We start from the raw sequence: 22,653 nt of genomic DNA, 5'->3' as shown, positions 1-22,653 counted from the left end.
GGGGATGTTTACAGCAGGAGGGATTCCCTCCTTCAGAGCCCGGTGACCGAGGGCTCTGTCCTGCCCAGCAAGCAAAGCCTAGGGACCTCCGGCTGAATGCTAAACAGGGACCAAGGTGGACACTTACAAGCCAAGGCCCAGGGCTGGTGAAGCTGGGTCAGTTGTGTCAGCACAGCAGGACCTGAGACACACACACTCCTGCGGAAACGGTGGGGGGTTGGAAGAGAAGGGTTCCTCCCCCTGCCAGGCTGGACTCCATCCTCCCTATGGGGAGGGGTAAATTAGGAGATTGGGATTAACATATACACACTACTATATATAAAATAGATAACCAAGAAGGACCTGCTGTATAGCACAGGGAACTCGACTCAATATTTTGTAATAATCTATAAGGGAAAAGAAGCTGAAAAAGAATATATATGTGTGTGTATATAACTGAATCACTTTGCTGTACACCTGAAACTAACACAACATTGTAAATCAACAACACGTCAATTAAAAAAAAGAAAAGAAAAAAATGGTTAAAATGGTGAAAAAAAATCCTCCCTATAGTGGGCCACAGAGGTGGCCAAACCTATAGAGGGTGACACCCCAGCTGGGGGTCAGGGGACACATGGTTAAGAAGTAGGTATTGCTCCCCTCCTAACCGCCCCCCCGACATACTCAATCGGTTCCCGAGTCCCAGCCATTCTCCCTACCAGATGGTATTTCGTCCACGTCTCCCCCTCCATCCTCACGCCCACTCTCTAGCTCTGACCTCAGCACCTGCCCCCTGAACCCCTGCCGTAGCCCAGGGCCAGCCTCCCTCTCCTCCAGCCACATGGCCACCAGAGCCATCTTCCCGAAATGAAAATTCCACCTTCGAACTCTTCAATCCTCTCCATCACCATCTACTCATTTATCAAACATTTTTGGATGCCACGTGGGGCAGGCAAGGTGCCAGGTGCTGGGGACACAACAGCAATTCAGACAGACAAGCTCCCTGCCCTCAGGGAACTCCCAGGCCAGTGCAGGCTGCAGAGGAGTCAACGCATGATGAGTAGCACACGAACCACCTGCCAAGAACCGGGAAGCTCGGTTTGCTATGGAAACACAAACGCTGACACCTAACCTGGTGGGGGGGTGGGAATCCATCCGCTGTAAACATGCCATGAGTCACATCTTTGTGCTTAGCCATGGTTACTTCCGCAGAGTAAACCTGGAAGTTAATTTATGAGTCAAAAGCTGTATTCATTTTTCTTTAAGCCTTTTGAAAAGAATTGCCAAATTGCTCTCCAAAAAGGCGGGGTCAATCCCAAATGCTTGCTGAAGGAGAGGAAGGAAGGAGAAAAGAGATGGGGTCCCTGAGAGGGAACAATGTACCATTTTCATGGACAGGCTGAGTGGGGCGGGCTGGGCCTGCTGTGTGCACAGAGGGTGGATGGTCAGATGACAAAGAAGATGGGACCCCGGTTCCTATTTGGTCACCATATTTTCTGTCCAGGGCAACGACCTGCAGCCCAGGAAGGGGAGAGGGTGGGAGCCTGGGACCCCAAGACTCAATCAGCAGCATCCACTGGACAGCTGCGTGTGCTGGGCACAGGGCCGGGGGCTGGGTGAGCACAGAGTCCCCCCACCCCGGGAGCAGCATGGACATGGGCTGAGAGACCAGGGCAGCTGTCACAGTGGTGGTGTGAGAGAGGTTACAACCAAGCCCAGGGTGTGGGAACAAGGATGAGGGGTAGATAATTCTGGGCTTTGGTCCCTAGCCTCAGGGAGGGAGGGAGAGCGGAGTAGAGAAGTCGGGAGCTTCCATCCAAGGCCCAGACTTCATCCACCCCCCATCCCAAGCTGGGAAGCAATGGATCTACCCCTGGGATCCTGGGCCAGCCACCGGGCAGCCTAGACCTTGCAGAGGCGGGGATGCGCTGAGAATCTCCCCAGGCTATTGTGAGGATCACAGGTCCTTGAGGCCAGGAAAGCAGAAAAGGCCATGTATGTGTCAAGGCCAGGGGTCTCACTTGTCCCCTAAAATGTCTCCAGAGAGTGACTGCAGCCTGGACGTGGGAGGGAGGCCTGCCCTGGGGTGGGGGAGGGCCAGGAGGAAGGGCCCCGTCTCCCCTGGTGGGTCTCCCCACTTCTGGGAACAACACTTCTTTTAGTTTATGTGTTTGTTTGGCTGGTAGTTTGTTTTAGTTGATTGGTTGGCTGAATTGGTGCAAAATGGGTAGGCCTTGAGCACTGAGAATCTTGGCGGTGGTGTGACCTTGGACAGGTCCTTGCAAGCTGGAAAGTGCCCGCATGACTGAGGGCTGGGGGGGATGGGCTGGGGGGCGGGCAGGTGGGGAGAAAACCAAAGCCAAGACAGCAGTTCTCATCTTCCCTGTGCCCCACAGGTACTCAGAGGAGGAGACCCGGCAGAAGGTCAGGACTTTCCGGCAGATGCTGATGGAGAAGGAGGGAATGCTCACCAGGGAGGACCGGCCTGGGGGCCATGTGTGAGTGCTGCCTGGGTGGGGGCAGGGCACAGGGAGAGTGCAGGCTCAGACAGCAGCTGGGGGCCAGAGGGGCCTTTCCCAGGGCTCCCTAAGTTGGTCGGGGCTGGAGCGGGGGAGAAAGAGGAGGAGGAGGTGAGGGCATGGGTCTTGTCCACTGGAAGCTCTGGCCTGACCCGGGGCGCTAGCCGGAGCCGCTGGGCACCTGGGCATCCCCGAGGCCCTCTCCCTGTGCCCTGGGTTCTATCTATTGCCCAGCGGTAGGGGAGGCACCCCAGATCTCAGCTCAGGGAATCCTGGGCTGCAGATCAGGAACTTGAGAAATGTTCTCACCCTAGTGTTGTCAGTGGCGGAGAGGCTAGTCCCTCTGCCGCAACTACTACCACCTATGAAGTGGCCTCCAGAGCAAGCACAGACTCTGGAGAATGAGAACTAAGGCACCAAGTGCCATTGCTGGCTCAGCCAAAGGCTTACCGGGTACAGAGAGCACGGGCTCTGCGGCGGTCACATCTCTGCAGCTGTCACAGGACAGGAGGAGCACCGGGGTGCTGTGGGCCCCCGGGTGGGCTTGGGATCAAACAGGGAAGTTATAGGGAGGCCGACTTTGTCTCAGATTACAGGAGAACCGTCAGCCACTCAAAACCATATGAAATGGCGCAGCTGCTGTAGGAGGGCGGGGACTGCAAGTGTCCAGGCATGGCTGGCTGATGGCCTCTTGCTGGGTCCCTAAGTCCCTGTGCACCTTTACTGGCACAAAAGTAAAACGACAGCAGCACCTTCTGAGCGATTTTCCTGTTGCCGTTGTCTTGAGGGCAAACAGCATGGCAGGAGTAGATGGACCTCGATGGGCAGCGGGGAAGCCCTTTCTGCAGAAATTCTAGACTGCTGGGGGCTCCTGGGGTGGGGGGGGTTCCCCTCCTAACCCCGCTTAACCTCACCTCTCTGGCTTGAGTAGGAGCAGAAGCAGTCAGGTGGGCTTCCCTGGAGGTCCAGTGGTTAGAATTCCACGCTTCCACTGCAGGGGGGGCGGGTTCGATCCCTGGTCAGGGAACTAAGGTCCCATGTGCTGCACAGCGCGGCCAAAAAGAAAAAAAAAAAAAAAGAAGAAGCAGAGTCACGGCAGCCTCGGGTTTGTGGGGGGCTCATGGGTGATCTGGGGGAGCCTGGCTCAGCGGGCCTGCTCTCTCCTCCCCGGAGGTGTGAAGAAGTCACACCACCACCACCTCCTTCTCTCCAGCTTCCCAGAACCCACAGCACCCCTCAGCAACTGCAGTGCCCACCTCACTGATGCCCGAAGGTCCCCACCACCAGCATGCAGGGCGAGCCCCTCCCTCCCTTCCCTTCTCAAACCTCCTGACAACCAGATGCTCCCGCTGCTGCCCGCACCACCTCCAAACCCACCAGGTCCTGCCTTTCTGACCTGTGTCCCCCCAGTTCCCCCCAGGGCTCCTCTGGAAAGTCAGCCACGCTTTCCTCTTCCATCCAGTGTGAGGGCGGGAGGCCTCGTCCGGAAGCTACCTTTGCCACCTTCTCTGGGCCCTTCCAGTGATAACCGCCCCTCCAGCCCAAATCTGCCATCCTGCCTGCCCTCTCCTGGGCGCCTTCTTAATCTACTCCGTGTCCTTCCTCAATTCTGCCGTCTCCTCCAACTTCCAGCCCACATGTTTCTCTCCTTTTCCCACCACATTTCTGCAGAGCATGTGGTACACGTTGTCTCCACTTCCTTAAGCCATGGAGCTCTGGCTTCTTGCCCCCATGACTCCGGTGACCTACTTAGCACGGCCCGGGCTCCTCTGCAGGCCTGGCCTCTCTCTGGCACATGCCACCACTGTACTTCCCCAGTGGAAACCTGCTTTTCCCCCTGGCTTCCAAGATTCAGTTCTTTGTGACTTTCCTCCTACCCCCCTGATGGCTTCTGCTCCTCCCTCACTCCTGCCCACTTCTCAGATGTTGGCTCCCCCGAAGGATCTGTCATGTCCTCAGGTCTCTTCCCCAGGTCTGCCTTCCCTCTTCTTCCTGGGGAATCTCATCCATCCCCCAGCTGGAACACTCTCCTCTTAGTGGATGACTCCCAAGTCTTTTCCAGAAGTCCTCATCTTCTCTTTCCTGGAATGAATGAATGAATGATGCAATTAAGAACTGGGACACATTGGGAAGGATGTCATGGAGAGGTTGCAGTGTCCATCATCAGAAGGAATGTCCTTGAGGGTCTGTGCTGTATGCCGAACCCTGCGCTAGTGCTATGAGGGGGGCGGGGGTGGGGGGAGGGAAAGAGTGCCCCTGCTCCCTGGGTGGAAACACAAACCTCTAGCCTGAAACCAGGAATTACTGGCAGCCACGGACAAGAAGCAACAAGGTGGCCACTTGAACAACTTAGTCTCAAGCTCTGTGCGTGTTTGGTGGGGGAAGAGAGACAGGCTAGGGTGGTCGGTCAGGAAGGGTTCCTCGGAAGAGGCAGTGTCAGGAAGACTTGACAGTCAAGGAGGACTCCTGCTCTGGAAGCAAAGGAGAATATAGACTTGGCAGGGTCCTGGGATCCTACTAGAATATTAGAAGACATTGAGGACAAGTTCGTTATCAGTTTTGTTTACTGCTGTATCCCTGGTGCCTAAAATAGTGTAGTTTGCCCAATCTCCCCCAAAGTCTCAGTTTCCTCCTTTACACAGGGAAGGGGTGAGACCAGAAGCCTTCTTCTAGCTCAGGCAGCCAAAATGGTATGAAAATAGCGTTGCAAACAGTGACTGCAGCAGTAACGGTGGCCTGGATTACTCCTGGGCTGGGAAGAGTTGTTTGTGGTGCTGAACCCAAGGCCAGAGGCAGAGAGGTGACAGAGGGCTAGCAACAGATTGGTCATATGCCTTCCTGTGGACCTGCCATCCGACCAGGTCTTCAGTTCTTAGTTCAGAGTACAGGCTAGTGGAGGGAGAATGTGTGCTCTGGCATCAGACACCCCACCTGTCTTAACCTCTAAGTTCAGTATTAAGCCCCTGAGCTCTGTATCCCAGCTCCACCACACCCCAGCTGTGTGACTTGGGTAGGTCCTTGATTTCTGTGGGCCTTCAGTTCTTTACTTTAAAAATGCAGATATTAGTACCATCCTCAAAGGATTGTAGAGGAAATTAACTGAAACAGTGACTGTAAGTGTGAGGAGTAGTGGCTGGCACACATCACCACTGGATGATCACCACCACTGTCTTAGGCACCTCGGGCTGCTATAACACAGCACCGTAAACTGGGTGCCTTGATCTACAACAGAAACTTATTTTTCACTGTTCTGGAGGCTGGAAGTCTGAGATCATGGAGTAGTCCCCTCCAGTCTACTCTCCACACTGGACACCAGAACATCATACTGCGGTGTTCTGGGTGTGATCCCATAGATGGTAGGAGCCAGTGGAAGGCTTTTGAGAGGTATGATGTGGTCAGACAGGTGTTCAGGGGCTTTCTCCTTTGGCAGATGGATCAGATGGGTGAAACTACAAGGAGAACAGTGGGGCAGCTGGCACTCTAATCTGGGAGAGAAGTGATGGAGAGTGTGGTCCCAGAGACACTGAGAGAGGACATGCTTTTGTCTGGAAACTGATTCATGTGGGGAGTCCTATTTTGCCCCAGAAAACTTCTGTGGTTCCCCACCCTCCAGGCAATCCAATTTGGATTCCCTGGCCTGACACTCAAGGCTCTCCACACTCTAGACCCTGCCTGGCTTCCCACTCCCAGTATCACGCAGTAGCCAGCCCGACCTGCTGGCAGCTCGCAGCCATGTCCTGCGCGTTCTCACTTCCACGCCTTTGCTCATCCTGGGCCCTCAGCCGGAAACACCCTTGTGCACGGGTTCGAATATACCCCATCATTCAAGGCTGCCTCTAAAAACCACTTTATTCCTGGGATAAAAGTAAAATCTTCTCCTCTTTGGGATATATACAATGTTTTCTTTACTTCTATGTCTGTTATCAGTTCTTTGTTCTTTTTTTCACTTTAATAGACAACCTTTAAGAATAATTGTTTTCATCACTATATAATGCACATCCCATATATGGACATAAGATTATATTGCATCTTGGTTTGTAAGAGCGCAGAACCATTAAAGTTTACTCTGGATACTTTAAAAAAAGAATAATTGTTTTCATAGTTATGTAATATAACAAAATGTTTGGGAGAGAGGGTTTCTGGAAAACGATATTCATATGCTACTTCCTAAAACAATGAGCAAATGCCAGTGTTTTTTTTTTCCATGTGTCTAATTTTATACATAGTGTGACCTCTCCATGCCTCATATTTTTGCTATGAGGATATCAATGATGATACCCACATCAGAGGCTTGTTGAGTATTAAATGACTGAATGAGATAAATATATGTAAAGTGTTCAGAACAGCACGCGGCACCTGCCTTAGATTAGTATCATATGCACTTGTCATATTTTTGCCCTGTGCTGTGAGGAGCTACAGGAGAGGCCCCAGGCCTGATGAGGCAGGAGAGGCCCTTGTTCCTGCCCCCCCTGCCCCCTTCCCCCGGCCCCAGGCAGGCCTGGCACACAGGCTGAGTGAGTGAACGGAGAGGGCAGCCTCTGCCTGGAATCCTCCTCCTCTTCTGTCTGGATTCATTCATCTGTCAATTGGCCATTAGGCTCCTGGCAAATGGGAAACAGAACCAGTTAATTAGCGAAACTGCTGTCAGGAGGAAGAGCGTGTGGCTGGCAGTCTTTTCCCAGGTCGGAGCCCCTCCTGGGAAGCCTGTCCAACAGGTGTTCCATGCGGTGCTGGGTTCAACCTCGATTTGCCCTTGGTCCCTCTGCAGTGGACTCTAGCTGGGCTTACTTTGGTCAGCTCTGTGGGGTTCAGTTCGTTCTGTCACAGGGGAGGAATGCCTCCCCTGCCTATTCCACAGTCATGGTGAGGAGTAAACTAACTAACAAACGTGAACTTAAGAGCAGGAAATGCTAAACAAATCTAGAATTCAGTGCACACACCCACAACTGTGTCTACAGAGCAGGGAGGGGACGGCTGAGCTAACATCCACAGCAGGGAAGCCCAGCCAGCAGAGTCGAGGGCCGTCCTGTTTGCACATGAATTCTCAAAGCCAATTGCATAGGTGAACTTACATTCTTAATCAAAGGTCCCCCAAAATAGGAGATGTTCCTTTCCCTTTCTGGGCCTCAGTTTTCTCATCTGTGAAGTGGGGGTGTGCAAATTTCTCTAAATCAGGAACTGGTTCTGAGTGGGATTTGAACTGTGGAGAGCCATCTAAACATTAGAGAACATTCTTATTAGTGTTATTATCAGCCAGGAAGGTCAGGACAGGAGAACCCAGTGTTCTAGCCCTGGGAGAGCCTGCAAAGTGGACATAATGGTACCAGCTGCATAAAACCAGCAAGAGAGGCCTCAGCATAGGCCCATTTATACCCCTGGAACTGCCAGGCAAAGTCTTACCAGAAGGTTCTGAAACCTTGTGCATCTCCCTGAGCCTGGATCTCCCCACCCCTGTCTTCCAGTGCTCCCAGCAGACAAGATCAACCTCCCAGAAAGGACTGGAAAGTGAGAGAGGTCAAATGATAAGGTCCCAGGGAGGGAGGATGGGGCAGAGGGGAGGGAGCTCTGTCCCTGGGACAGAGGTAGAAAGGAAAGATGTCTCTAGGGGTGCAGCCAGCACAATGAGGAGGGCCCAGTGAGGGCCTGTATTCAGTGGCTAACCCACCTCGGATATTAGGAGGCAAGGAAGGATTCCTGCAGAAGGCAGGGCCCAAACTGAGCTGTTTTATTTTGTAAATAACCTTCATCATTTTTGTGTTAGGATAAACGGAAGCTCCCTCCTCCCACTGGCTCACCCACACGATGTTTGTGGTGCCCTTCAGTTTTGCTAAAGACTGCGTTTTATGTGTCAGGCGTTTGTGTGGCTGAGGGCTGTGGCGGGGGGCAATGGGCCCTGGGACAGGCCCAGGAGTTGGAGATTTCAGGGACAGGAAGTAGGAGGCCACTGGCTTCAGGAAAAGGAGCATGGGGAAGAGCAGAGAAGTTTGAATGAAGGGATGTGCGGGTGTTTGGCTCTGCAGGGGCAGGGGAATGACGTGAGCCTCCATCACCCCAGAAACACCTCCCATCACACCTGTGTGACTTCTAGGCTGCCAGGGCCAGGATAGTGTTTGGGATCCAAATGATATTCTTGACACGAGCCTTAAGGCTAGCTAACCCTGTCAGATATGGGTTACATTCTTTTTTATTCAAATCCAAAAATCAGTCTTCAAAGAGCTGCTTAGTGGGTGCTCTGCTGGAGATGTGTCCCTGAAAATTCTTTCACCTTGTGGCTGTGATCTACCTTCCTTGCTCTGTTTCTCTTTCATGTGTCAAAACCGCTTTTCTCCCTGGAAGAGCACGTGTTGGTGTGTGAGTGTCTGACAGAGGTCCCTCCATCTAGCAATGGTGACCGTGTGTGCAGGACAACAGTCGCGGGCCAGGCCTCATGTCAGGAGCTTCATAGAATCTTACTTAATCCTCTCCTCAAAGCTGGGATATTCTTTTCCTCGTTGTATAGATAAGGAGCTGGAGGCGCAGTGAGCGTGGTCATGCCTGAATTCAGACCTGTCTGTGTGAATCCAAAGCTTATGTCACGTCCTTAATGCTCTGCCATCCAAGCCCTGGCCTCCCTCGCTCTGGGCAGGAAAAAGATGAGCCCGGTGAAACCAGGGCTGAGCCGCCATCTGGGAGGGGCACGGTCTGAGCCAGCACGGAATGAAAAATGGAAGATGTGGGTGGGGGGGGCATCACCCTGGAGCTGGGCCTTTGGAGGGTTATTTCCAGGCGTGTTCAATAAAAAACAAAGTTACACAGCATCTGGGACCTCAGTGAACTGTCCTGTCCCAACAACGCTATGATGTAATTAGCATTCTCATCTTGGAGAAGAGGCTCAGAGAGGGAGCGTGACAGGCACTGGGTCACACAGTGACTCAGGGACAGCACATAATGAGGGTACATCTGCAGCTTCAAAGTTCCTGCTCTTGCCTTAAGCCCAGCGGCCTTTAGGAAAAATCTCCACTCTTCCAAGTGCCCGCAGGGAGCAAACATCTGTGGCAGAAGATGGCTGGGGGCTCCTCAGCCGGTAGCGGGGACGAGATGACGCGGTCCCTGCTGAGTGAAGCGGAGAGCTCGGCAAGATGGATGGGGAGCATGGGGGGCGGGCAGAGTGCAGAGGCCTGTGCCGACTGCCACCGGGCAGTGATTGATGACAGCCTGGCAGCAGGAGAAGAGCCGCCAGGCCTCCGGAGGCTGCAGAGAGGAGGGCGAGGAGAGGCTATGAATATTTCAGAGATGCAGCAGGGGCCGGAGGGAGGCACTCCGGCAGGGGAGGGGGCTCAGGGACCGCGGGATTAAGGACGGACAGATATCAGAGAGGGGGCAGCTAAGACAGGGGGAAGGGGCTCTCTGAGAAAGCGGGGCTCAGTGAGGGAAAAGGGGAGCTGGGGAGGGGACGGGGGCTCTGAAATGGGACGCTGGGGTTAAGGCTGCAGGGATCAGTGAAAGGGGCTCAACGAGGGAAGAGGGGGCTCAGTGGGGGGGACTGGGGCGCATTGACTGGGACTGAGGGACAAAGAATCAGTGTCGGGAGGGGCCTCGGCGAGGGGAGGGGCCTCACTAAGGAGGAGGGGGCTCCCAGAGGGTGAGAACTTAGAAGGAGGAGGGCTAAGTGAGGGGGCAGGGCTCCGTACTCTTCTTTCTCTTTTGCAAAATATGGCATCGTTGAGGATGGGGACAAAATATAGCATCGTTGAGGCTGGGGCCCTGTAAGGGAGGCTCCCGGTCGGGTTCCCCAGATCCCCGCCTGACCCTCTAAAGGTCGGGGCCCCAGACCCGGGTGCCGGCGCATTCCGACCTTGCCGCCCGGCCAGGCCCCGGTGCGCCGCGCGGAGAAAGGGGCCGCCGGAAGGCCGGGCCGCGGTGGCGGGTGCTGAGCGTCCCTGTCGCCGGCAGCGTGGCGGAGACCCCGCGGCTGATCGAGGGCACCGAGCCGGGCCTGGAGTACGCGCCCTTCGACGAGGACGACGGCCCGGTGGACTGCGGCTGCCCGGCCGCCTGCTACCGAGGGCACCGGGGGTACAGGTCAGCGCCCGCCGCGGCGGGGGGGGGGGCGGGGGGCAGATGGGGCCACCCCTCCCCCCTCACCTCTGCCCCACCCCCACCCCCCGCCCCTTCTCACCCAGGACCAAGCACTGGTCCAGCAGCTCGGCGTCGCCCCCTCCCAAGAAGAAGAAGAAAAAGAAAGGCGGCCACCGGAGAAGCCGGTGAGAGCTGCCACCGGCCAGCGGGGGACGGGAGGAGGACGGTGGGGCCCCCAGGTGCCCATCCCTCGGCTGGCAAGGCACCAACGCCTCACTGTGGGCCCCGCCCCTCGCTGAATCCCTCTGCCCTTACTGAATCCCTCCCCTTCACTGCGCTGCCCCCCCAAGAACCCCTCCCCTTCACCAGGCCCCTCCCCCCACTGAGTACCCACCCCTACCACTGGCACTCACCTGCCCCAGAACTGGACACACTGACCTAGCCCCCCGCCTCGGTCCACCTGCTCTTCATCCCCCAGCGCCCTCCCCAGGGCTCCTGCCTCCATCACCAGCTTGAGTGGCCAGGGGAGGAGGGTTTTGGCTAGTGTCATCTGCGGCCCCCCGTCTCTATGTGCCTTCTCCCCTGTGCTAAGTGAGGCCCTGGCCAATGTCTGGGGCCCCAGTTAACACCACCCAATTGTCTGTCTCCCCTTCTTTCTCCCCTGGCCCTCAGCAAAAAGAGGAGACTAGACTCCGAGTGCAGGTCAGTAATGAAGGCGGGTCAGGGATGGACGGGCTGGGCCTGGAGAGGATGTCTGTGGGTGGGAGAGAGTCCAAGGCCATCCCCCAGAGGCTGGAGACCTGCCACCTCAGGGCCTGGACCCTGGACACGGCCAACATGCCAGCTTTTCCCCACAGAGGCCAGAAATTCCATCATTGGAGCCTCTAACCTTTGGGTTTGAAACAGTCCTCGCTCACAATGCCCAGAAGGCTGGAAAGGTGATGAGGGGACAACACAGGCAGCTCCATCAACTACCCTTAGGGACCTTGTGGACCCTCAGGGCCTCGGTTCATTCTGTACAATGGCAGTTGGCTTCAAGCCCTGGAATCCCCTTTCCAGCTTTGAGGCCCCAGGCACCCGGGGTTCCCCAGCCATTTCCACCGCCCCTCATCCCAGGGCCCCAGTTCACTAGACCCCCACCTCCACTGTGTCCGCAGCTGTGGGAGCTCCTCACCCCTGCGCAAGAGGAAGAAGAATGTGAAGAAACACCGCCGAGACAGGTACCCTCCCTCCCCAGGGGCCTCCTCTCACTTCCGCCGCCCCACCCCTGCCATGACCAAGGCTGTGCAGATCCTGTCCTCAGGCCACCCCAGGCATGCTCAAGGGAACACTTTTATGGCCCTACAGGTCTGATTCTGGGTCCCGGAGGAAGAGACGGCACAGGTGAGTGGCGCCCTTTGGAGGCGGGACAGGAGGATGTGGACGGAGGCCAGTGCCCCCCTGCAGGGACCAAGGAAGCCATGATGGGAGGGGTGTTGCCAGGGTCCCGTCCTGCTCCATCTTCCCACTCCAGGGACTCCTCCCCAGAGCCAGACAGGGGACTGGAGGGTGGGGGGCGGAGGAAGGCCAACTGCAACCCTTGCCTGCCCCATGAGTCAGCCTTGCCTTGGGGGCCCCAAGAATTTCCAGACAACACAGTATACTGGTCCAGTGTGCAAGGGGTGCAGCCGTGGAGGTGCCAGTCGGGAAGGCAGAAGCATCAGGACCCCAAGCTTGCAGGGAAAGGGCATGACAGGCAGAAGGACGTTGAGCTAGGAAGTCTCAATGGATAGGAGACGGAGTGAGCGGGCTATGCCTACAGGTGGAGTTTCGGGGCAGGTATCAGCCCCCAACAAGCCTGGCTGCCAGGCTATGAAGCCTCCACTCAGGTGGGGCTGGGAGCCAGCAGGGGGCTCCGAGCAGGACAGTGGCTTGCTCAGGATGGATTGCAGAGGGGAGAGGAGGTGTAAGGCCGGAACCGGGCAGAGGTAGGGGTGTGGAAAGGAGTGGAAAACTTGGCATGGAGGAAAGGACGATGTGGGGCAGTCACATCCCCACTGTTGGCGCTGGAGCCAGACCCCCTCCCAGCAGCCCTGGGGAGGGGCAGAGTCCCCGGTCCCATTCCCGCAGTGAGAATTTGCCCATGGCCACTTGCAAGGTGGGGGAGGAGCCTAAACAAACACCTCCTCCTGTCCGTCCAATTTCCCGTCTCTCCCCCTTGTGCCCCAGCTCCGGTCCTTCAGGGTCAGTGTGGGCCCCTACCGCCCCCCAGTGGTCACCAACCGCTTGCACAGATCCTCTGTCCCGCTCCCATCGGTCCTGGGAAAGACCTAGAGGTGAGCTAGGGCCAGACCAGCTCCAGAGGGGGAGACTGAGGCCCGAAGCAGGCAGCACGAGTTCTAGAACCCACACCTCTGGACTCCTGGGCCTGCCCCCCACCCAGCTCTGCTCTTGTGTGAAACACATTCTGGCGTTTCTTAGCATCACCTCATTGTTTGGTCAGAAGGAGACATCTGTTCAGGACTAGAGGGACTGAGCAGGAATCTGGTGGCATCAAGGAGGGCGAGGCTGAGAGACCTACAGGGCGAGACCTGAGAAGCCTGATGAGAAACTTCTCAGTCCATCTGTCAAAGGCAGAAGGAGCTGGGCTGTGGGGCTCGCCCCAGAGAGCTGGATGAGATGAGATGGGGTTTGAGTAACCCCAAAGCAGGAAGATCATCCTGTCCAAGGGAAAGCATTTCTTTCCTAAACCCCTGGTGAACTGGCCCGAGGCTGGGCCACAGTCTGAGAGGACAGAGAGGCAGGAGGCCTGGACCCTACCCTCGAGAGGCCCATCTGAGGGAACCTGGGGCACAGGGGATGCAAATGAGGTGTGGAGGGGCCACCCCCACCATGGCAACTCATCAGAGGGGCCTATCCCAAGACCCAATGCCAGAAGGAAAGGGCAGGTCACCCCTCCTTCTGGGGCCATAGCCACATCTCCTATGGCACTGCCAGAGGGAACAGCAGTTGGGGCCCAGGCAGGAGGTGATCCTGGCCAGGACTTACAGGAGAAGGAGGCAATAAGGCCTGGCACAGTAAAAGGGACAAAAGCAGTGGGGTGGGGTGGGCAAGCCCACGCCAGCCAGGGAGTCTCGGTATGAGAGAGGAACACATCTCAGATCCACACCTGGACACAGCCAGCTCCAGAGCTCGAAGGCCCCGCCCTCCCCTGGCCAGCTCAGGGCTCAGGCTGTGCTGTCACGGTAGCCTCTGCTTTCTGTAGATCTCGAAGCCCCAAGAGCAAAAGAAAAGAAAAGAACAAAGAAAGGAAGAGGTGAGTACCCTCCACCCCTCTCCAGCCCCTCAGCCCACTCCCCTCCCTCCCCCACACCGCACAGAAAACCTGGCCTTCTGCAATCACAGAATCAGGCCCTTGAAGATAGCTCATGTTGTCCCCACTGCCCAGAAGGAAAAATTCAGACCCAGAGAGGAAGCCAAGAGCCCCCATGAGTCGGTGGCAGAGCTGGAAGTGGAACCCAGACCTGTGGCCTCCCAGGCCAGGGTCCTTTCAAGTTCAGTCCTTGTGACTCCCCTGCATCCCCCCCCACCCCAGTCACAAGAACACCAACTGAGGGGCGAGTGAGGTCTTGGGGGGCCGGGACTGTCTACAGAAAAGGATGCCTTTTTCCTAATTCTGACAAATGACCACATGGACTAGCTCTCAGGGTTTGTGTTATTTTTGTATGAGGCTATTTTTGTAAGAGACTATTGTGGGGGGCTGGGGGGGAGACTATGGGGGCAGCAGCGGGGGGCAGGGAGGTCAGCAGAGGCTTCCATCAGGCCTTCACAGGGTTCCCCCCTGGGGAGGTGGGGCAGAACTCGAGTACAGCCTGATTTCTTTCCCAGGCCACACGCAGAGTCCCCAGGCCGGAGGTCCCATCGCCACAGCAGCGGCAGCCCCCACAGTCCCTCACTGTCCTCCCATTACAGTGATTCCAGATCACCCAGCAGGTAGGCCGCGGGCCACTGGGAGCGCTCAGGTGTGGTTGAGCTCCCTTTCCGCTGGAGGGAGGGGACCTGCAGTTTAAACACTCCCCCATCCCCAGGGCTGGGGAGCGGGGCTGACAGACAGCAGCCCAGCAGCGGGTAGAAATTTACCAGGGCTGAGCTGCTGCCCACGCCCAAGGGCGCCCCAGGCCCTGAATGGAAACCGAGGCAGTGTGCAGGCTGGGGCCTTGCTCTCTCCATGCCAGGGTTTCCCGGCGCAGTGAGGGGACGGGGGTGGGGGTAGGGCTGCCTTTCGAGCCTGGCACCGGCCGCTTGCACACGGGGCGTCCCAAGCCGGCTCCCCCCATGTAGGCTGAGTCCCAAGCACCGAGACGACGGGCGGAAGACGGGCAGCCAGCGGTCCAGCGGGAGCCGGTCTCCTTCCCCGTCCGGCGGCAGCGGATGGGGGTCACCCCAGCAGAACGGCGGCAGCAGGCAGCGGAGCGGAGCTCACGGGGGCCGCCCCGGCTCGGCGCACAGCTCGCTCGATGTACGTACGCTTGGCTTTGCAGAGGGTTCCCGCGCCGCGCGTGCTGCGCCGAGCTGGGTCGGGGCGGAGCTGGGTCGGGCCGGGTCGCCGCGGGGCAGGGGCCAGTGAGTGCGTCACGGGGGCGGGGCCGGTCGCTCCCCCCTCCCAGGAGCCTTCCCCGCACCCGAGCGGCCAGGAATGCTGGTGTCAGGGTGAGGGGGGCCTGCACCCTTGACCTTGGCAAACTGAAGGCCAGAGAAGTTTGACCACAGGGGCGCTCAGCCAGTCGGGTAAAGAGCTGGAAAGGAAACAAGGCCTCCCGCCTCCCTTCCCCCAGGCATATTGGGGTGGGAGGGAGCATGGACATTGGTAGGGGTCGCAATCGGGAACAGGATTCAAGAGTCAGGACCTCCCCGGGGCATCACTTGGGCCCTGAGCCTCCCTCTCCCCACAAAGTCCTTTACCCCCCTGGAAAGCCCACCCTCCCTCAAGCCCCTCATAGCCCCTCTCCCCCTCCCAGATCCCTCCCCCATCTCAGTCCCCTTGCTGCCACAGAGCTGCATTTCTAAAGTCCCTGCTCCAAGGAAAATCTGTCCTTTCCCGGGCACTGCCCACACTTGGACAGGTGTCTCAAACCCGTGGGCTCCACTTCCCATGGCCCATCCTTCCTAAGGCATCTCCCAGCGCACTCGCTGCTGCCTCAGAGATACTGTCCCCACCCCACCCCCGCCCCAGGAGGCGAACAAACTCCTGGAGAGCCACAGGCAGGTGTGGTGAAGGTAGGAGCTGGCAGAGCCTTTCCCAGGTAGATGAGCTGGGCCAGGGTGGGAGGTGGGGGAGGCCCACATCCCCTTTTGTCAGTCTTAGAGTCCAGGGTAGAGTCCCCTCAGGGAGAGGGGACTGCAGTGCTGGCAAGGGCACTGGATGGGCACAGGGGAATGGGGGTGAGCAGGCCTGCAGGTCCCCCCCAGACCTCCAGGCTGCCCCAGGAGCCTTAGCAGAAAGGGGGGAGTTTGCCCCTCCCCAGACCTCAGGTCTCAGCAGCAAACATGTACGTGTTGGTCAGTTTCATTTTGATTTCTGGCTGTTTCCTTTCACTCCCTTTCTTTTCTCAAACACCCGAACTCTCAAGGCCTCAGGGAGGAAAGTCAAGGGCAGCTGACAAAAAGCTCTGAGTCTCAAGATCAATTTTTGTTTAACGACATTACCTGTCTTGAGACTGCCCCACCTGGACAGCGCGCCAGGCACCTGAGCTCCAGGGGACCTCGTTGGGCCACATGGGGAGGATCCTTCCCATACCCCTGGCCCTGTCTTGGGAGTGGGAGAGGGCTCACAGAGGTAGCTGAGGGCGGCCCGGACAGGGACTGGTGCCACAGGCCACAGAGATGATGCCCAATCTGGGCAAACCTAGAAGACATCGTCCCCAACCCCAACCCCATGGGCACAGAGCGGGAAGAGCACAATGCCCCAAACACCTTCTCGTGGGAACTCCGCATCCTCTGAGAGGCACAGAAATGCAGGTTCTCTCCATCAGGGCCCTCCCCCCCCAACCCCGCCTCTGCCCAGGGCCTGCGCAGGCAGAATGGCATAGCGACTAAGTAAACCGCAGGAGAGAGCAGCCAGGGAAGGCAGCCTAGCTTCCGGCCTCGGGGAGGAAGCCTCGGCAGCCATCTTGTCTCCCTCCCAAAAAATGGGACCAAATTGGGCATCACCCTGGGAGTTTTCTAGAAGACAGCACTTTGTTACTCTTCTCACAGAGCATGCTCCCCAAATCCTCTCCCTACCCTTTGGGCCCTTAGAGGTCTGGGACTTCAGAACATCCCAGGCCTCTCACCCGCACCTGATCCCCTCTTGGCCTGCAGATCCTTTCTGAGGAGCAAAATGAGACTAGTTCTCATTCCAGGGAGGTGAGATAGGGGCTGGGGTCACAGACTTGGCCATTAACCAAAAATGTCTTTGGGAAAAAGTACTGGAGGGTGGGGTGGTATTCTTGGACGCTACCATTAAAAAAAGAAAAAGAGAGAGAGAAACAAACGGGAAAAGAAAAAGCTCACCGTTTTTTAACCCCGTCTATGTTTTTGTTTGTTTTTTTTAGCCTCCCATTTGAAACGTGGTAATATTGTGATTCCATTTCTTGTTTAGCCGGAAGGGAAGAGGGTGGGGAAGTTTATGTAACTTTTCCTGTTATTTTGTTTCTGTTTGTATTTCCTTTTTTTTTCTTTCTTTTCTTTTCTTTTTTTTTCCCTTTTGTAACGTACAGAAATGCAAAGTATCTGTTTTTTTTTTTTTTCTATCTTCTATGTTGTTCTAGAATTTTGCTTTTGTGCGTGTTACTGTGGGAACTTCTCCTCCTAATGCAGAGATGGTTTTTGAATCTCAAGTGAACATTAGTCATATACATGTCTCTCTATATTTTTTTTCCTTTGTAATCAGAATTTAAAAGGGAAGATAACTTTAAAAACACGACTCCCACACCAATAGCTCCTGCCAAATCTTCGGCAGCAGCCAGCCCTCTCCTCAACACCGGGGCATGAGCTGGGACTGCTTCAGCCTTTAAATTAACAAGAGTGGTGCAGATGGTGCTTCTGTGTCTCAGTCTATGAGGAACCTTGGAGAGAAGCTGGGAGACCCAGGGAAGGGGAGAGACTTGTCCCGGGTCACCCAGGTTGCTTCCCAGAGCCCTGAGCTTCCTCAGTTCCAGCTAGAATAAGATGGCTGCTCAGCCCCTTCCTTCCAGGCCTCAGATCCTTGGGAGGCCCCAAAGGAGGGAGCTGAAGGCACCTGATACAGTTTAACTCAGGTGAGGGCTTCAAAGCCAGATACTCCCGGGCAAGAGAAAAAATCCATCCTGGGCTTGAGACTGAGGCCAGCAGGGTGCTAGCTCCCAACACATCTCTTAGATGTCCCATCCCAGGCCAGGGCCGAGCCCCAGAGGGATTTCTGGGTTCTGCTGCTTACTGCTGTCTGTGGCTCAGAGAGGTCAAGTGACAAGCTCAAGGTCACACAGCTTTTTAGAGGTAGATCCCAAGATGTGGGAGGGTTGTCAATAGAAAACACACTCCAGGAGCCCTGAGCAAGGGGAGGAGGACGTGGGACGTGGCTGCTGGTTGTCTCAGCTCCTAGGTTCCCCCTGATGACCCCACCAGATGTCAATGGCATGCTCCCAACTCTCCCGAGTCTACACAATTGCTGCCTCAGAGACCCAGGGAGCTCTGCGCCCTCACAGTTCACACACATGTAGGGAAATAAATAGGCACAGAGAGGAAAGGGAGTGGCTCAAAGTCACACAACGTGGGACGGAAGAGTAAGATGACCTCACGGAACAAGCCCTTCCATCCTGTCTCACCTGCCTCCCCCCACCCCCAAGAACACAGACTGGTGCTAGCTTTGCCCTCCCAGCACATAGGCCAGAAAGGCTGTGCAGGGTTTGCACCTGCTCGGCTGCACCTGCCCCTAGCATCCGAAGTGTTGAAGGAAGCCTCATTGTTTGGTGAGGATGGCAGACGAGGTTCCCGAGCAAGGCCCCCGGGCTCTCTCTGGCAGCTGCCTTGGGCTCAAATCTCATCACTTAATGGGGAGCCTAGAATGACCCCAAGAAGAGGTGCCTGTGACTCTCCCTGACCTGCCTCATCCCAGCCTCCCCCCTCTCGACCCCCAGGAAAGAGCAGTGACCACAGCTGCGGTGGGGCAGTCAGGATAGGAAGGGACATCTTGGCATTTCTTCCAAGATGAAGCCAGAAGACAGGAGGGATAAATTTTGCTAAAATGATGCTGAAGCCAGGGGGAAAGGGGAGTTGACTTGAGGCTGAGCCAATCCTCCAAATTCAATCTGTGGTTGCCTTCCCTTTTAAATGCATGATTCCCTTTCACCCCATCTGTCCACTCTGATTGCCCTTGTTTAAACAGCTTTTCTCTCTTCTGTCTGGGTCCACCTTCCCCTCTGTCTTCCTGCCTCTCTCTTTGTTTCCTTCTGCCTCTGTTTGTTTCTCTGTCGTCTGTCTGTCTCTCTCCCCGTGTCTCTCTGTCTCTTCCTGGCCATCTCTCTCCTCTGACTTGGGCCTCTCTCCCCCTGCTGCCAGCCCCTCCTTCACCCATGCTGTGGTTCTGTTTCCATCAGCTGCTTCCTGCATGCCCTCTGGAGGTTTTCTGTTGTTTGAAGGTTAAGGAAAGGTTGGCTCTTGGAGCCTGTGGGTTTAAAAAAAAAAAAAAAGAAGCAAACAGAAATGGCTGGGCAGGAGCCCCCTCCCATCCCGGGGACTAGGCCGAAAGCCGCATAGCTGCCCTGTGCTGACTCAGAGGGGGAGCGCAGCTTAGAGACACTGTCTTCCCCCGATGCTGCATTCCCAATGCGGAGACCTTCTTTTCTTTTTTATTATTGCATTCCCGTCCCTGACCACTGAGAAGGTAGGTATCCCGGCTCCGCTGTGCGCCGCTCCCATCTCCAGATAAGCCCCGCCACTCTGCTTGGTTTGAATGTGGTTTTCTTTCTCTCTCAATCTCTCAATTTCGCTCTGGTTGGTTTTCTCCCCCTCCCTTTTTCTTTCTTTATTTTAATGACTACTCATTTGTAACTTGCATTTTCTCCAAATGAGCTACAAAGCTGTGTTTCCTGGTTTGTCGTTTAGTTTTCTTGACTTTTCCTGACAACTTTTCTGGTTCATTCTTCCCCCCTTTCCCACCTTCCCCTTCTCCTTCTTCTTCCTCTCCATCCCCGCCCCCATCCCCCAAGCCTCCCTCACGCCCTCTCTTTCTCATTTTGTTGTCCGAATGCATTTCTGTGTGGTTTAGCATTCCGAGTTTGTGTTCCCTTCCTGAACTGTATGCTGCGGTGAAGCCAATTTGATTTCTGTCGTCTGGAGTAGCTGCTAAGCCCCTCACCCTCACGCCTGCCGGTCCCCGGGGCCACCTTGGGCAATAAGCAATGGTGGAAGGGCCTGTGCTGGGCCTCTTGGCCTCCAGATCTTGGAAGAAGTTCTGGCTGAGGTCAGGCCTGAGGAAAGAGCTCTGTCCCACCCTCCAGGGCCTGCTGGGCTCCCACGGTCCTGCCCTGGTGGCAGGTGCAGCATCTGGCACCAGGACTGAACCCCACCGCTCCATCTTTTGGGCGTAATGGTAGTTGAACTTCAGGGGTGACGTGAGCTGGCCAGGAACAGCTACCGGATGTAGATGACCTACTTAGCAAAGTCTCTGTGGGGGCAATTTGAGAGATGGAGGGGATACTCAGCTCTCCCACCCCCTGCCTGGACCACAACCCAACCCAGTCAGGGGCTCCCTCAGTCCCCCAGCATCCTTCCATCTTCCAAATGTGGGCTAAATGGGGTCCCTCAGTGCAGATGATCCAGAAGGGACAGTCAGTACGGGCCAGGGTCCCTCAAGATGTTGATGGAGAACCAGGCCTAGATCCTGAGACTTGTGACTCCCAGCCCAGAGCTCATCCAGCCACACTGAGGGTACACATCAGGAGTAGGTCCTCAGGGACCCCATCTCCCCATACTTGCCCTTTAAACTGTTTCCTGTCCCACCTGGGAGCCGCTGCAGAAGTTTGACACCCCAACCCTCGTGAGGCCTCAGTGGGCCTCCATCCTCAGCTTTGAAAAGAGAAAGCCTGGCTATTCATCCTCTCCTCCCCCCATGCTGGTCCCAGGGGCAGGTCCTGGGGAGCTCACCCACCAGAGTATCCCTCATCCCTGGGTGGTGCTGGAGGGCAGACAAGGAAATTGTTCAGGGAGGGAGAAAGTGCTGCCGGTCTGAGGGAGGAGACTCCGTCCCAGCCTGATGCGGGAGTGGAGGCCTCACCTTCAAGGAGTACCTGATGTGATCAGGGCCCCCAAAATAGGATTTTCAGGTGCTGAGTTAGAGGGCGTAGCTGTTCCAGATGCTCACTTGTTCTTGTCCTTAAGGATACCAGGACTGGGCAAGCACCCTGTCTCTTGCTACTCTTATCTTTCCCCTCAAAAATGTCTTACATAAGCAGAAGATGTCAGGTAGCAGGTGGTACCAAGGAGCAGAGGGGCTCCTGGGAGCAGGGCTCAGAGGCAGGCGAGGTCCTTCATTCACTCACTCACTCATTCATTCATACATGCACACACTAGGCCAGCACATGCTGGCACTCCTCCGTACCAGGCCCCATCTTGGTGTCCATGCCAGGGGAGAGGCAGGCAGACCTGGGTTCACAGCCCCCGCCTGTCAGGCTGGAGGACTGATGAAGATCACTCAGAACGATGAGAGGGAAGAGCTGAACCATGGATGGGGAGCTCCTGCTGGTCACGGTAGCCCCAGCCCTGGCACAGGGCACAGTCCATACTAAGGGAAGGAACAAGGGTCTGTGGGATCATAGAGGAGAGCACCCGACTCAGGGTGAGGATCAGGAGAGGCTTCCTGGAGGTGGTGACCTCTTGCTAGGGTAGGGGGGTGATAGGCATTATCCAGGGGAAAGAGGCAAGAGGGACAAGAGTCACAAAGAGCAGGCTTCTGGGGATGTTTGGGGGTCCCTGGCCACCACAGGCCTGTCCGTCCATGAAGTTCCATGGTGTCTGGACTTGGATCTCCCTCAATTCCTGGGAAGAATGAGACCCAAGCTGGGGAAGAGGCTCACCCTCTGGCAGGATCACAGCGACTCTTTCTCCAGGGCTTCTGGAGGGATGTGTGGATAAGGGTGAGATTGGCTCTAGAAGTCTCCCCAGGGAGGTGCTATCTGCCACCCTACCCGGCATAGCCATCCTCCCATCCTCCTCCATCCTGGCACTTGGGAGATACCCATGGGGCCCCAGGCCTTCCTGCCTTGCTCTGACCCTATGCATCTGTAAGGGGACCATGAGTAAGAGTTGTTCTCTGAAACGAACCTCTCAGCCCCTATACAGGCCCACCTAGCAGAGACCCAGCTATCCCCCACTTTACCAGTGGGGAAACTGAGCTTCCCAGAGTTGGTCACTTCCTTAAGGTTTCACAGCAAACTCATATCAGAGCTAATCCCAGGGTGGTCCACTTTGCCAATTACTATCATCTGGGGCTCTAGCAGCCATTTGGCTTGAAGGAGGTGAGAGGGAAGTGGGGAAGAGCTTGCACTTCAAGACATGCTAGGCAGGAAGCACCCGGCTCAGCACAAGGAGTCTGGCCCAGGGGCTTGGATCTCAGTGCTTAGGATCCTGGAGACTTCTTTCTCATTTGCCTCCTCTGGAGGGAAAAGGATGCTGGATGACAGAACCTAGTTCTGGGGGCTTGGGCGCTGTGAGGCACTGGCCACCTGCTGGGGTGGAGGGGGTTATGTGTTAGGGAGGACAAGTGTCTCCTGGTCTACTGAGAATGGATTGCCATTTCAGAGGGGCCATGGCGGAACAGCCCAGCGTCCATCTCTCCTAGCAGAGGTGAGCTGGTGATCAGGAAGGTCAGAGGACTCACGGGGCACCTCGGTACCCAGTGATATCCATTCTGCCTGCCTGTGTCTCTCTCTGCCCCTGCCCTAAACAGAAGGCTCTCCCAGGTCTTCATGGCCCATTTGGCTCTGGACAGCTGCTCTCCCTGCTATGGCTGGTGTTCATTGGCTCCTGCAGCCACCAATCGAGAGCTAGGTGTGCCCTGCCACGGAGGGAGCTGACTTCTTCGTCTAGGGATTCAGGCTTA

The 22,653-nt window shown here is 56.2% G+C and overlaps 1 protein-coding gene across 1 annotated transcript in view; it reads left to right on the top strand.

The window, feature by feature from the left end:
• Positions 1-22,653, top strand: part of SRRM3 (serine/arginine repetitive matrix 3) — a 54,968-nt gene that overhangs the window by 25,972 nt on the left and 6,343 nt on the right. The window contains 9 exon segments of the mRNA XM_057529816.1: positions 2,376-2,477; positions 10,431-10,559; positions 10,661-10,741; positions 11,229-11,258; positions 11,714-11,776; positions 11,904-11,939; positions 13,801-13,851; positions 14,424-14,528; positions 14,877-15,054. Coding sequence (XP_057385799.1) covers positions 2,376-2,477; positions 10,431-10,559; positions 10,661-10,741; positions 11,229-11,258; positions 11,714-11,776; positions 11,904-11,939; positions 13,801-13,851; positions 14,424-14,528; positions 14,877-15,054 — 775 coding nt within the window.

This window comes from Balaenoptera acutorostrata, chromosome 15 (assembly GCF_949987535.1).
Source record: "Balaenoptera acutorostrata chromosome 15, mBalAcu1.1, whole genome shotgun sequence".
Taxonomy (NCBI): domain Eukaryota; kingdom Metazoa; phylum Chordata; class Mammalia; order Artiodactyla; family Balaenopteridae; genus Balaenoptera; species Balaenoptera acutorostrata.
The sequence above is the reverse complement of the archived record's forward strand: the minus strand, read 5'-3'. Positions and strand labels throughout refer to the sequence as shown.